This window comes from Larus michahellis, chromosome 21, assembly GCF_964199755.1.
Source record: "Larus michahellis chromosome 21, bLarMic1.1, whole genome shotgun sequence".
NCBI lineage: Eukaryota > Metazoa > Chordata > Aves > Charadriiformes > Laridae > Larus > Larus michahellis.
In genome coordinates this window covers 3,898,389-3,913,087 of record NC_133916.1, presented here as the reverse complement: position 1 = coordinate 3,913,087, position 14,699 = coordinate 3,898,389, and the positions used below count along the sequence as shown (strand labels likewise).

Genomic DNA, 14,699 nt, shown 5'->3' with positions numbered 1-14,699 from the left:
CCACGGGCCGTGCGCGCGCCGCCGCGGGTCGCCGCCGCCAGCACTGCGCAAGCGCCGGGTGAGGCTCCGCCCCCTCCCTCCGCCGGATCGTGCGCATGCGCCGGAGGCGTCCTGCGGAATGTTCTCGGCGAGTATCATAGAGAGGGTGGTCCTCCAGCCCGCCTAGAGAGGCGGGCGGCGGCCGCCATTTTGGCGTGGCGATAAGGCCGCGGTGGCGGAGCGGAGGAAGGGCTGGGGTAGCGGATGTGGGGAGCGCTGGGGAGGTTCTTCGCGGCTCAAGCCCCGGCTCGGTGGATCGTTCTTCGCGCCGTGCCCGCGGGTGTGGCCTGCTGAAGGGTTTCCTGAAGGGGCAGGGGTGGCTCGGAGGAGGATGGAAGGCCTGTGGGTGCTAGTTGTGTGGTGACCCTGGACTGGGGCCTCCTTGCACCTCGTGGGTTGGAGCTGTGGGGCTGCAGCTGGAAAGCTTGCAGCGCACTATTTGGAGTAACTAGCCTCTTCCTTTTCTGTTTTGAGGCGTGTCTTACTGTTTTTAGCTGTCCCGTAGAGGAAGCAGGCTCAGTCTTGCATCTTCTGTCATACAAGCTTATTACCTAGTTTGAGGTTCCTAATAACTCTTGTTTTTCTCTCTGTCATCTTTTCAGCTGGAGGAGTCTTCACCATAGCCCATGTTACCATGGCCACCCACTTCTCCAAGGATCAGGAGGAGAGAGTGCGTAAAGACTGGGTTACCAGGGCTACTGCTTGATGTGTGTCTCTGTAAAGAGACCTTCATATTGCCCCTAGTAATGTGGCAGCTGGCTGTGCCGTGTAGCTTTTTGGAGCAAGGTGGCCAAAACTGCTAAATTTCTTGTGCTTTTATGTTAGTGATGCAGATACTGTACACCAGCACAGAGCTTATCTGCTTAATTGAGTGTCTGGGGATATCTGACACGGATACGCCGATAGTGTGCTGAAGATGTGCACTAATCTAGTTTTGCTCTCTACTACATAATTTTAAGTGTTGATTTTCTAAAATTAACTGCTAAACTGGCATGTGTTACTCATAACTGACGTTATAGAAAGATAGTTGTCTGTATATTGGGTTAGTAATTCATGCCAATTCACTTGTGAACTGCATCTTGAACTCAGTCCCTTACGCTCTTTGCTGTACAGGCTTGCCAGATTCCTGTTATCTGAGTATTGTCTGATCTGAGCCTGCACTCAGCTTACTTTTATTTATCCTTCTTTTTGTGGTGTTTTCCAGATCAAGTGTGTTAAGGGGGACCTTTTCTCATGTCCCCAGACGGATGCATTGGCTCATTGCATCAGCGAGGACTGTCGCATGGGTGCAGGCATAGCTGTTCTTTTTAAGAAAAAGTTTGGAGGCGTACAAGAGCTGTTGGATCAACGTGAGTGAATCACGTAGGGTGGACATGCAGGAGCTGAAGGGAAAACCTTGATTTGCGGCAGTAAGGGTATTCCAAGCTACTGGGGGTGTAGGGGGAATTATGTAGTGGAATGTAACTGCTTTAAAAATACCTTCTTAATTTCTTCACTTTAGAAAAGAAGACTGGGGAGGTGGCAGTTCTCCAGAGAGAGGACCGCTATATTTACTACCTGGTAAGAGTGGGACATTACTCGGGCATTCTCCCGTAACTAAACGCTGTTAGATATGATGATGAGGGCTTTAATAGTTGTGGGGAGTTTTGAGTTTCTTCTAAATAAGAAGTGTGAGATGTATTACTCAAATTTTGCTACTTAAGGAGAGGCCGCGCTCTCATGTATGTATATGTAACTTTAAATTCAAAGAACTAGCTGCTAAATTACACTATTTTAAGGTGTGAAATATAGTTCTTTTTCCAAATCATTTTCCCTTCATGGCAGCAAGTCTGGCTGTGGAGTGTGAGTGTAGTGAAATGTGGTTGCTAAAAAGAAAATTTTGCAGGCACAACTGACCTTTCTACATTTACGCTTAGATAACGAAGAAGAAAGTTTCTCACAAACCGACATATGACAGTATGCGAAAGAGCTTAGAAGCCATGAAAGCTCACTGTCTAAACAATGGAGTTACTGACATTTCCATGCCTAGGTAAGAAAATTAGTTACTGCGGTGGAAATACTTGAATGTTTTTTGCATAGGAGGATGTTTGAGAGGTGATCCCCTGCCATGAAATAAGATTTCAAGTATCCACTTCTGTTCAACTGTGCAAATGAAATTTGCATTTCACAGTGTGTTTAAACGATAGCAAAACATACAGGCTTGGTTGTTTGTTTATTTTAACTGCATTATGTTGTTTTATGGTGAGCTGCATTAGTGCCATGTAAAACCGTAGCTGCTTGAGGGGCTAACTGTTCATAGCGTACCCCAGAAGAGGCCATTACAGCTGTTCTGATGTCTTATTTTCCAGGATTGGATGTGGACTTGACGGCCTGGATTGGAATAAAGTTTCAGCAATACTTGACCAAGTGTTTGAAGACACAGATATAAAGATCACAGTTTACAGTCTGTGAGCAAAAGAGTTTAAAGAGAGCCCCATTTCCCTCACTTTCAGGAGTGGAAACCTGTTAACTGATGAGGGGGGGAAACTGCATGCTGAGCACATTCTTTGTCTGAGCGTAGCTCACTCTTGTGTTATCAGTGGCAGTGGCTTTTAATAACAAAAAAAATAAAGCTCCAGAGCAGCTAATTTGGGATGTTGTGTTCAGGGAGCCTGTGAAGAAGGCAGGGGTGTTGTGGTAACCCTCAGGGAGTTCCCAGTCTGTCCCAGCAAGCCGCCAGATGTCACTGGTCCTCCATGGAGCACCTGCCTGCACTAGAGCCTCTACTTAGAGCTGACAGTTCCTGTGCAGAGTGAAACCGGAGCTGTCTGTTGCTTAGGTCTTTGTTGGTTTGTAGTTAACGGTTGATAATGATGAGCTGTGGAGCCCTGTCACTTTTTTGTTAGAGTTTTGCGATGGCATACAGTTCATTTACTCTGTTCGTTACAGGATTAAAAATCTAATTTCTACCTTCTGGCCACAAATAGAATTTTTTGTTATGAGATTGTACTCACTAAGAATCATGCTACCAACATTAAATAAATAGCTCTTCAGTACTCTGCTGTCAGATCAGAGCACTGTCCTTTTGAAAAGCCTACCGATGTCTGTCTGTGTTGCGGCTGTGTTCTGGTGGGAAGCTGGGGTTTGAAGGGGAATGCTGGAGGTGTGTAAAGACACCTTGTGGGTGCATTTTATATAATTGGTATAGTTTGCACAACTCACTTTTCTGAGAATCCACACATGAATAAGTGTTGTGCTGGAAAACATAGTATGGAGTTTAAGGTTTGTTTTTCACATTTCTTTTTTTACTGCATTTGTGGTTGAGCTGTTGCATGTAGGTTGGTGTTTGATGTCACCAATAATAGCAAAAGCAAATTAGTTCATCAGATCATTGGTAAACACTTGAGTTTTGAAAGCTTGGTTCCATTTCTGAAGAATTATCATACGCTCTGCATTTCCTTTATGTTTGGTGTCGTGTACCCCCCCCCAATAACACATCTTTCTGATTTCTCTCATACTGAAGGCCCAGAAAAACACCAGACAGGTTGAATAAACCTAAGACGTAACAGTGGAGAAATTTGTTGCATAACATGGGATTCCTAATTGGTTTTCACTATAAATTGAATGGGTGGAGCGTTTTCTGTTCTTAGAGTTGTGGGTTAATCTATGTTGTGTGGTTTCTTTGCTGATGCAAATCTACAAATCCTGTTTGTGTCTTTAAGAGCTTCATATTATTACTCTCCATGTTTGTTGACCATCCTTTGTAAACTTGTTTTTGATAGATAATTCCTGTAACTAAATACACAAATGGAGGGGAAAAAAATAAACTCAGTAAGAGAAATAGGAACTTGAGTATTGAGCTGACCAAGAGTGGACATCGAGACTGCTCATTGATTTAGACCTTATGCCTATTTATATGTGTCTTTTAAATCTAGTGGCAAAGAGATGAAATCCACAGTGGCTCCACAAAGGTTGTCTTAATTGCAGCTTGCTTTTTCTGCCTTGAATATTTATGCCAGAATTTAGTGCAATTGACTGAGGTAAGAGATGGGTGTAGTCAGAGGTTTGATGTGTGTGTATCTAGTGCCGTTCCAGTTTGTGACAGTGCAGGAGAAACCAAGGTGAAGAACTCATTGGAAGAATGAACCTTATCTGACTCCGTTTTTTAGCTGATGAGGGTCCCTGTGACCCTTATTTGGTCTGTGCCTTGTTTTATATGGAAAGTGATATGCCCATACTCACTGTCTCCCACATTTTTGTGTACTCTTGACATTTTTTTAGCATATAGTAATTCTCCTTTCTCATCATGCTGCGCTTCCTCTATGAAATATTTCATATGTGGCTGTCCCAGGATGTCTCACTTGTCAGATTGAATTTAGGACCCCTTGCAAATAGAGAAGAAGGAATAAACAGTGCTCTGTGTTTTTGCAGTGACTTCCAATTTTATTTCACTTTTCTCAGTTTTATATCACAAACATCATTGAACAAGGGGAGAAGGTATTTGAAATCAAGTACTTGGCGTTCCATCGTAATTTAGAATAGACCAATTAGCCCTAATTTAAATCACAGCTCTGAATATTGAGGACAGAGGAAGAAAAACTTTTTTTTTTTATCTTAAATACCTTTCTTTTAAACTGTAATGAAGTATGTAGTTTCTAAATGTATTTATCTAATTGTCAGCTTTGTTCTAAGGTCTTGTAAAGCTTTCCCAGTCTTTCCTGTAGGTCCACTGCAGTCCTTCTCACTCAAGGCTTTAACCACACTGTACCTTGCCTTCTCTTTTCCTATCAGCAGAGGCAACAGGGGTTTGTTTGGGGTGGGGAGGAAGGAATAAAATAAACCAAAACATTCCCAAACACCACAGATCTGTGTTGTATATGTATTTGTAGTCCATCAGGGCTGAGTCTTCCAGAAGTTGGTGTTCCATCCTTCTGGAATCAAAGCTTTGGAAAGCAGGAGTATCCCAGATGTCCGAGTCTGTCGCATCTCTCTCCATAGATCTTCTCTGAATTGATCCTGGAGAAGAAAAAAGAGACATGTTAGAAGTTTCAAATGCTTTCATGTTTTATGGCTTAAATAGGTGACTCTTGGGTACCTCTTCAAAAAAAAAAAAAAAAAGGGGGGGGGGCGGAATTCTGCATTGATAACTGATTTCCTTTACTGGTTGTTACTTCTTTTTTCTAAAGGGCTAGACTTTGTGGAGTGGAGGAAATCCCCTTTTCTCTACGTTCCTCCACTGTTTCCACATGTCTCCTGACTATCGTGCATGTGGGGAACAATGAGGTACTTTTGTACGTAGTGAGCCTAGTACCGTTTGACTCTATTTCTGGAGATGTTTACTCTGAAGAGATGGAAAAAAGCTCTGGATCTGTTAGGTGTCTGCTGTGGAGGAGGCCATTGTGGTGTTACTACCCTTGGAGGGGTAGGGCGCTACCTAGGATTATTTTCAATATTCAGGTACAGGCAAACCCAGCCAGGTACATGTGAGAGTATCAGGAACTGAAATTGGCTCTGGGTTACACCTTTAACAACCTGAAGAAAAAGGAGGAGTCTATAATACTAATATGGGTAGATAGGTGACCGAGTGGAAACCCTCACTCACGTGAGCTTCAGTGCAAAATCTCAGCCAACTTTTCCTCATAATATTGGAAGTTCTCTTGAATGTCCTCCCATGGCACGAAAGCCTTTGCTTCCTCTCCTTCCTCCTGTTCCACAAAGTTCTGCCAGACATACTCAAAGTCTTGAGGCTTCATAATCCTCAGCTTGCAGCCAGCTGACTTCATTTTTTTCAGGGCAGCCTGCATTTCTGGCTCTTCCCACATGAAGAGGCGCCCTACCATGATTGTCAGCCGCAGGTTCTTATTCTTCTTTAGAGTCTCGGTTATCCGATCCGCACAGGTCACGCAGGGACTGGAGGAGACGTACCAGGTGATGTTGTAGCGGAGGCTTGATTCACACTTTGGTAAAATTGTGTTGAAGAAAGCCATTTCTGCATGGGCGGCCGCGTGCTCGTCTTCCAGGTAACCCCGAGAAGTCACTGACTCTTTGCCTTGGGTCTCGAGAACATAACACAGGAAGGTTTTGTTCCTGCCTGAGCTGTATTCCACGTTCCTGAACTGGAATTTGAAAAATATGGCTGGGAGGCGCTCCCTATAGAGAGTGGAGAGGAGAGAAGCATCTCAGAGGCAGACAATAAAGGGGTGTGTGTATATATATATATGTATATACAGGGTTTAGTTCCTGTGTGTGATCTTGGACAAGTCGCTACATCTATGATGGCTGTATTTCTCCGTGGATTAAAAGGAGATGCCTTTCAATAGGAGGATAAAAATACATTAAAAATTAGAAGATATTCCACTAGTTTTGCTGTGTGGTGAGGCTTCCAGGCCTGTTCTTGCTACCTAGTCTTTCTCACTTAATTTTAACAAACTTGTGCTGGGAAATTCTGGTATCTGCATTGAGGTACTTGAAGAGCAGCTTGCTTCTGAAATGTGTTTCTTGAGACTGATATTTACTGTTGGTAAGCAAGGACAGCAATTGGCATTTTCCCAGTCTTAATTCACCCATAGACTGAACTGTTACACTGTTTTCTAGGCCACTAACATAGTTCTTTCAGGGTGGTCTTGCGATCTGTTGTCCTAAATTGTTAGGATGGTAACTCTGGCGTTGCTCAGTAATGTTTTACCCCCAGTGCTGTTGCAGTCTGGATTTCCTCTGAGTAGAGGCAAGCGGGACTGACTAGTTACAGTTCTAACGTGTTCTAGTTTTACTCTTCCAGTATCAGTTGAATACAAATATTCGGTAGGATTAGGTTGTGACTTTGGTTTAATAAAATATCTGAGATCAAATCTAACTTTGCTGTGAAAAAGTGTATTCCCCACTGAAACGTGATAGCTGTCTTGTGGATACTACTGATAAACTTCAGATTTTTATTTTTTTTTAAATTTGTTGTGCACCTCTTCCATTCTGAGTTTCTAAATGAGCATAACCCAAAGTGAATCATCGCAGTGAGTAATGTGTTTGCAGCCCTCTCTCCCCCAAACAAGGCAGTCCCTTGTTATTTAGGGAAGTTAAAATGAGTCCCTTAAAACACGGTGTATAGCTTTTATGTATTGCTGATTGAAGAGGTGAAAAAGGAAAGCTGCGTCGTCTCATAGTGCCTGTTCCTTTCTAATGGAGTACCCGACTTTCCTGATGGCTCCCGGTAGCACCTACTGTGGAGCACATACATCAGTGCAAGAACTGCTACTTGAAGGGTGTTAGGTGGAAAGATGGAAAAGATATTGCTGACAACATGCCTTGTCACCTGCTAAATGCTACAAAGGACGTGAGTGTAAGACTGTGCAGAGTAGCCCAAGTGAAATAATGAAAAGTAGTAACACAACGTTTCATTTATCACACACTAGTAATCTTCTGGCATGTTGTACTCCTCTCATCTGAGCTTTAGGTGGACCTATAACCTTGATATTCCCAGTGAGGCAATAATGAATCTTTGTAAAACAGTAAGTGTCTTATTCATCCCTGTCTCATCTATAGTCAGATTATAATGTCAGGCCCCTCCAGGGGGTACACTGAGCAAAGGTCAGGAGAGATTCTCAGACTCTTGGAAATTTTAATTGGGGAGAGCAACGAGGCTGCAGGAGTAAGTGGCGAAGCGTCGTGCTGCTGAGAGGGAAGAACAATTTGTGATGCAGCATCTCACAGGATGTCTCCAGGGAGAGCGGAAGCGAGTGGTATGGAAAAGAGTGAAGAGAATCAAAATCAGGATGTTACGCTGGCTTAGTAATGTGGGAAGGACGAGCGGATGTGCTGTCACTTCGCTGTCAGTGGGAAATGCCGGTGTGGGCCACTGAAAAAGTGGGATGGCTGCAGGTCAGGAGTAAGGGCTGTTTGCGAAGAGTTGGATCCGATGCCTTTTAAAATTAGTGGGTGTCTTCCCATAGAGTGTTATGGATAGGGCTTTGCTAGAACTGCATGAAAAGCCCCAAATAGCACGATATTCTGTGCCAGTGAGAGGGATTGAAACAGGAACGTCTGAGCAGAAAGACCAGGGAACAGGCACTTAAGAGCTCTGTACATAATACCTGGCTGCAAATATTACATTACATACTGTAAGCAAATGGCTTTTTGCTTAGAAAAGAATTGGAAATAGCGTGCTGTCTAAATACGTAACTCAGAGTAAATGATAGCTGTTGTCAAGCTTCTTTGGTGTTATTTTAGAAGTCGAAATACAATTTTCCATAAATGTTTAATTCCACTCACAAAGCTTCAGAAGTTTCTCTTCAGTATGTGCATATTCCATACTTCTCTTAACGCAGCCAGGAATTTTCTTGCTGCCAAGGGCCTGTGGCATTTTTGGCTTTTGAGAAAGTTAAAACATAAGAGAGCACCCTCTCCGTTTAATTTTTTATGATACTACAGTAGTATCTAGAGTCCGTTTGGTCCTGCTACACAGATTCGCAGTAAAAGGCCTGGAGTTATAGTTCCCACTTCTGTTTTGGATTCCCCAACAGTGTGATTTTACAGATGAACAACTTCACTTGGAATATCAGTGTACTGTACCAGCCAAATGGTGTGAGAGCTGATGCCGTTAGGTTGGCGCAGTTGTATTTTGTACTGTGAGAGGAAGATCATTACTCTTCCAAATGCAACAGGATGTGCAAGTCGAAACAGTTTTGTTCATAAAATTGCATCTACGCTGGGAATATCTACTGTTGCTGTCAGTCAGGGACCACCGTAATTCTCTTCACGTATCATTGATTTGTGACAGTGGAAGTACAGAGTACAAATTTGGCTTTAGAAATGGTATAGAAGCAGGTTTTCGGCTGCTTCTTAAACAGTATAATTAAACCCTTACATTGTTCAATTCTGCTTAGATGAGATCTGTGCAAGACAGGATTTAAACAATAGAAAAGCCTGTTTGGGAGCTTTCCATGCTATTACTGTTTTAGCTGGCAGTGTATTAATGAGGGATGAGGAGCAGTAGTGTGGATACAGATTTTTATTTTGATTAAGGAGCGAATAAATCATGCTGCTTTGGTATGATTTAGTGCATGGTTCTCTGGTTCCCAAGCCTAGATAAGAGAAGCTTGCACAACTTCTAAGCTACCCAGAAAGACCACATTAACATCCTTTTTTTGGCGTTTTGACCTCCCTTATGTTAGATGACCCAAAGTTACCTGTTAGAGTGAGTCTCAGTTTCTTTAAGCCGAATTGCAAGACTTCCACTGATTTTATTAAAGAGCGTTACCAGTCTCTAATTTAGCACAGCGCCTCTTATTCCCCAAACTCCTTTCTCTTGCTCTTTGAGGCACCCCCACCCCCCCATCCTTCTGAGAATGGCGTTTTTCCTGCTTTATATCCTAGGTAATGAATGATTCTTTGGTTAATGACTTAATGATTCTTTAATTAATGATTTCTTTAAAGTCCAGCTATGTTGGGTCTGACATAAGCCGCCCATTGCCTTGTTTCAGAGCTAAGCTTGTAAGGCTGCAATAAGTTGTTTTAAAATAACATCATCATGTATTTAAGTGTAGCACACCAGAGTCACATGGAAGCTCATTCCTGATTTACGTCTCTTGACCGCAAGGCGGTTACATCAGTGATGAGATGGGGTCTGCATGTTTCGGTGAGCTGTAGTGATCTGTTCCAGGATGTATTGACTCAGAGGTGTATTTAGTCAGGCCTTCTAGACGGATCTTATTGCTTTCATCTCGGCCTCTGTCTAAGATTATCTGGGATGTTCACCTAAATCTGCCCTCCTAGCAACATGGAATGTGCATCAACTTAATTAATAAGTTTCGGATAAAGAATATAAACAAAGCTAAGGGCATTTTCCCAGTCTGTAAGCAGTTGGCTGACAGCTTGGAAAATTTGCTGATCGTGGATACGTAAGGCAACCAATGAGCTGTGTGTGCTCATTAGCGAGAATCTGCTTAATCCCGGGTAAACCAGAGCAGGGGGGACATTTCAGCACAAGCGTGAACTGTAAACTTTTGTCCTGACAGGGTTTAGCTGAGCCCTCGCTATGTGACTCTTGCAGGCAGCGGGGATTTGGGCAAGGCAGCCCCCGTCCTGGGAGTAACTGGAAAACCCCGCAGCAAGTGATTCAGCAGTGAAAGAATGGGCAAGAAGAAACCACATGTTGTGTAAGACTGCATACGTATTTAAACGTCGTATGCTGCGTAACCTCACCTGTGAGTTATAGCATCTGGGCAGATGACCCTCATAACTTATTGCAAAGGGAAGTATCATGATTGTATTGCTTATTTGGGTGGATTAAAACTCTTTGCAAACAATTGATCATCAAAATACATCCCTGAAATCGCTGTGTCAGCTTCTACAAGCTAAGCCAAGTTCTTTGGAAACTCAAGTCTATGTCTGAGCAGGCTGTTTCTCTGTAAGTGACCAATTCTTGGCAATCCTGTTTATCCATGTTCCAATGACAGGTGGTGTACAAATGTTAATATTATGTCTATTTTACCCATATTTATTTTTTTTTGTTCCAACATCAGGGAATGATAACGCTAACAAAACATAGGAGATGTGAGTTCCATTCTCCTATTTTCTTATACTGGGAGCTGTACTGCTATAAATGTTAAACATAAAAATCATGTCGTCTTGCACATGACTTTGCAATCTTTTAAATTATACAAATATCAGATATTTCAGTGACTAGGCTAATTGCTTTTCTGCTTTTGTTTTTTCTTGCGATTAGTGACATTCTCTTACCATTTCCCTCTCCAGTAAAGCCATCGTATTCAGTGTAAGACTTGGAGGTAAGTTTTATGTACGTGGGAAGTTCTTTTAAAAATTTTTACAGGCCCTGAACTGTCACAATGCTCTTAATAATCACCTGCTCCAACACTAGGCTGCAGGTGGTCACACAGCTCACTTGTGGTGTATGGAAGGTAGAAGTTGAAATCTTCATTCTCCTACTTCTCTGAAGATCATCATTAAATGGTGATCTTTAGGGATTTTCTAAATGCCTCAAACCTAATTTAGCGAGGCGTTTGCCCTGGGTAGCAAAGTGTTTTTCATCTCTTGGATCATATTAAGATGAAAAAGGTTGAAATTTTGAGGCAGAAACCTCACTCTGTAAGAATGGTACCGGATGGAACAGAAGATGTGCGTTTAGGCTTGCTGAGCTAAGGTGGGCTGGAGGAACACAGCCGCCCAGCGTGACCCCGGCACTCCTGCGTGCTGGGTAGGGGAAGAGAATGAGAACTTCTACGGAGAGAATGAAAACGTGGGATTATCTCAAGCATACTCTAAACTAGTAGGACGTATTCTTTAGATTTAAATATTTGTTCAATGATGATTATACTATGCTCTTCGGTTATTTGAGCCAATAAAACAGTGTCCTTTTGCTTGTTCTTTGAAAACTCTTCACAAATAAACACGTTCCTGCTGGGCTCATTGGTTACAGAAAGCCCATATTGATCAACTGCAAGAGGAACCAAGGATTTATCGCTGCTAGAAGGAGCCTCATTTACACCCTGAGGAAAGTGTAAATAAATGTGTCTACTTAAATGTCATGAAACGTACACAGATGGGGCTTATATTTATCCAGGACTGTGTTGAGCCAAATGTTGACAAAAAGGGGGTTAATATTCTTAAACAGAGTGATTAGGTTCTCAGTATTTTTCTGGTAAGCCAGACTCCTTAGAGCTATAAGCAACAGCTTGAAAATTTGGCTGTGGGTCATAGATGCCCCTCATCCAAGGGCTAAAACTGAAATGCAGTGTAATTGAATGTAAGTGCTTCCACAGTTGCGGTTACGGGGTTTCTCATAATTCACATAACTGGCTTCATTGGCTGAAAATTTGTGTATAGTTAGAAAAATCCAGCGGTCATACCAGGCCGAGGCGCAGTCTGAACTCACAGCGTATTTCTTAAAATGAAAGTAAAAATGGCTGGATATTTCTGTACCTCTTTCAGGCTCCTTTAGCATTTCTGCTTTACTTCCTTAGTCTCACCTTTAATAGCCAGGATATTAGTAATAAACTAATAACGAGAGGAGACTTGGGCGTGATTTCTACAGGAATTCACCAGATATTTATAAGCACTTTCCAAATAGTATGGTGATGAGGACGGTACAAATACATACCGACAGCTCCGTGAGCCCTCACCGAATGTCTGAGTACTTTCATTTCAGAAACTTAAACCCCCTGTCTTGCTTGGTATCAGGGTAGAGAATGTGAGACTCAGCTGGTACCAGCTTAACACACGTAGATGCCATAGCGCAGAGTTTAACTCATCCCTAGAAAAGTGTTACCCGCTTCCAGCTCTAACCGCTCCGTGGTTCTGAGACATGCTTGCGGAGAGGGGTAACAATAGGGAAACTAAACCCCACGAGGCCGAGGAGCGAGCCGTGCTGCTGGAACTGCACGCCTTAGAGCTCATCCGGTGAAAACATCACGCAGCTCACCCGCGGTGTACGGGGGGGGAAGGTAAAATGTGCAATCTTCACTCTCCTGCTTCGCTGAAGATCATAATTAAACGGTGATCTTTGGGGATTTTCTCAACGCCTCAAACCTCATCCCTCGCGTTCTTCCTGCCACCTTTCCAGAGTGGAAAGTTCTGTCAAATTCTGCAACACCCTTGTAATTTCAACAAATAATTTAATTGCAGGATGACAGTAAGAAAGTATTTTTCATCCATGATTAGCACACCAGTTCCTATCCAGGTCACTGGGGTTAGCAAGGTTTGAGGATGCTGTCTAATTCCTTAGGATTTCTAAGTGCAAGGTGAGCGTTCTAAGGCTGAAAAATCTCAGTTCCTCATTGAGATTCATTTTAGTACATGTCTCAAGTGTCTAGAAGTTGTCCCCATGTGTGTCGTTAATCCAACGGCTTAGATAAACAATTTTTGGTGTCTTAGCTCCGTTCGTAGCAGAGGGTTGTGCTTTCCTTAAGTCCCTGCTCTAGCAGAGGTGTGTTACTGCTGTGATTGCGTTCGACACAGACCAAAGGCTGTGAGCAGCCCCACCCCACAAGGGATTTGTCAGAGCAGACACACTTTAAGAAGAAAATGTGCTTGTTTTTTTTCCACCCTTGTGCAGGAATGTGACCCAATTGTGTGAGATCAGACATAGGTGCTGTCCGGCCTCATGCGTTGTTTTCAGAAATTCCAGCCAATTTTTTTTTCCACTTTTTTTTTTTTTTTAAAAATCTTTCTTACCAGTGACCACGTCACAGGCAGAAGGGTTCCAAGTGGGATTTTAGAGTCTGGCCTGCGCTTTACATTCAAGCAGCTGGAAGAAATCATGGTTTTGGTTTACGCGCTGGGAACGCTGCCTTGGTGACCAGAGGGAAGAGTGACACAGGGCATCTTGCTACTACCGCAATGAGCGTTTTGAAATGCTTAGAGATAGCAGATTATAGAGGTTTGGTTTTTTTTCTAGTTGCAGCTGTCAGTTATGCCTGGCAGAGTTCAGCTTCCTCGTAGATCTCTGTTGTATCTGCCTTTTCCAAAGGCCAGGCTCACTGGAGCAAAAGGAGCTGCTTGCTGCTTTGCTGTCTTGAAAACTGCCTATTGTTTTGGTGCCTTTCTGCAAGTTGGGCTTTTTTCAAAGCCTGTTTCCAGCTGTGGGCGTGGAGCCCTTGAAAATGTGGACTTTTAGCTCTCTCAAAAAAAACCTATCCCTTAGGTCTATAAAGCAAATCAGCTGTAGCAGGGGTATTTTTCCTAACCCACAGATAGAGAAACTTTCAGACAAGAGCCATTGATCGCACCGAGAAATCGATATTCAGTGCTCATCAAGGGCCGATACCTTCCCTCCCGGTATCATCAGGCAAGTGATCCATGGCAGTCGGTGGGACTACTTCGCTGCAAGGGAATCAGTCAAGGCTATAGAAACAGACCTTCTTCTATAAAACAAACAGCTTTGCCGGCCTGCCTGCTGTGAAACCGTCCTCTGTAAAACTCGCCGGAACTTAACAAAATCCCACAGTAATGCAAGCCGTACTTACATTGTTTAGGAGTACTCAGAAGTGCACTGGCTGAAGATGCTGGCTTTAATTACCCAACGTAAGAGCTAAGACAGAGACCTTTGAGCATCCCCACTTCACACTCTCGCACCCGCGTGTTTATATCTAAACCTCTTACCCGGTCACAATTTCAAACGGTGGCAGGTCTTCCCGCTTCAACTTCTTCTTCTTTTTTTCCTCGCCCTCTTCTGCGTTCTCAGGTTCACCGTTCTGGGTGTTGCTGGGCTCCTCCTGCTTTTCTGCCATCTTCTCGGGTACAGGGGTATTAAGTTATGGCCGCTGGGAAAAAGAAAGAGCAATTTCTGAGAGCTCTAAGGGAGAGGAGGCAGAAGCGGGAGGAGGGAAAAACAGAGCTGGGAGTTCCTGCGCTAGGCACAGTTGTCAGGAGCTAAATATGGAACAAAGCAGCAAGGATAGAGACTGGATGGGGTAGGATTGACCCAGGGCTCTCAGATGTCGCCTCCTTCCCTTCCTTTCTCTAGGTCTTTTTAACAATCCCTCTTGCTCCCCTTTTAATTTAAAATTAAGTGACGACTTCGCTGTGGGCGGGTTAAGCGATGGATGGAAAATCCTGGAAGCATAAGTATCTATTTATCCATTAGCCTGACAGATAGCTGGCAAGATACAGAGCTGGCAGCTTCTCCATCTACCCTCTTTTGCCAGGTTATTACATTGCTGACCTTGAAGGAC

The 14,699-nt window shown here is 43.3% G+C and overlaps 2 protein-coding genes across 5 annotated transcripts; one reads left to right on the top strand and one right to left on the bottom strand.

Moving 5' to 3' along the window:
- The first annotated feature begins 115 nt into the window (after positions 1–115).
- OARD1 (O-acyl-ADP-ribose deacylase 1) lies at positions 116–3,113 on the top strand. 4 transcript variants are annotated; one of them, XM_074564606.1, is made up of 6 exons: positions 116–319; positions 642–709; positions 1,244–1,388; positions 1,541–1,599; positions 1,956–2,068; positions 2,388–3,113. In XM_074564606.1, exons 1-6 carry the CDS (start codon positions 244–246, stop codon positions 2,488–2,490), a joined length of 564 nt encoding a protein of 187 aa, XP_074420707.1. In that variant the 5' UTR covers positions 116–243; the 3' UTR covers positions 2,491–3,113. The 4 variants fall into 4 exon arrangements, with proteins under 4 accessions (XP_074420707.1, XP_074420708.1, XP_074420710.1 ...); XM_074564607.1 differs by having other exon boundaries at positions 116–483; XM_074564609.1 differs by having other exon boundaries at positions 139–236.
- A 1,323-nt stretch (positions 3,114–4,436) lies between these two features.
- On the bottom strand, positions 4,437–14,692 carry APOBEC2 (apolipoprotein B mRNA editing enzyme catalytic subunit 2). The gene is made up of 3 exons (XM_074564605.1): positions 14,128–14,692; positions 5,621–6,168; positions 4,437–5,034 (listed from the first exon to the last, which is right to left on the bottom strand). Exons 1-2 carry the CDS (start codon positions 14,253–14,255, stop codon positions 5,628–5,630), a joined length of 669 nt encoding a protein of 222 aa, XP_074420706.1. The 5' UTR covers positions 14,256–14,692; the 3' UTR covers positions 4,437–5,034; positions 5,621–5,627.
- Between the last annotated feature and the right edge of the window lie 7 nt (positions 14,693–14,699).

Bases quoted from the DNA above. Each gene is read 5' to 3' on its own strand.
- OARD1 (XM_074564606.1), top strand. From the start codon at position 244: ATGTGGGGAGCGCTGGGGAGGTTCTTCGCGGCTCAAGCCCCGGCTCGG. The intron at 1,389-1,540 runs GTGAGTGAATCA...TCTTCACTTTAG, and splicing joins ACAAGAGCTGTTGGATCAAC to AAAAGAAGACTGGGGAGGTG. The intron at 1,600-1,955 runs GTAAGAGTGGGA...ATTTACGCTTAG, and splicing joins ACCGCTATATTTACTACCTG to ATAACGAAGAAGAAAGTTTC.
- APOBEC2 (XM_074564605.1), bottom strand. From the start codon at position 14,255: ATGGCAGAAAAGCAGGAGGAGCCCAGCAACACCCAGAACGGTGAACCT. The intron at 6,169-14,127 runs GTAAGAGGTTTA...CACTCTCTATAG, and splicing joins CCGTTTGAAATTGTGACCGG to GGAGCGCCTCCCAGCCATAT.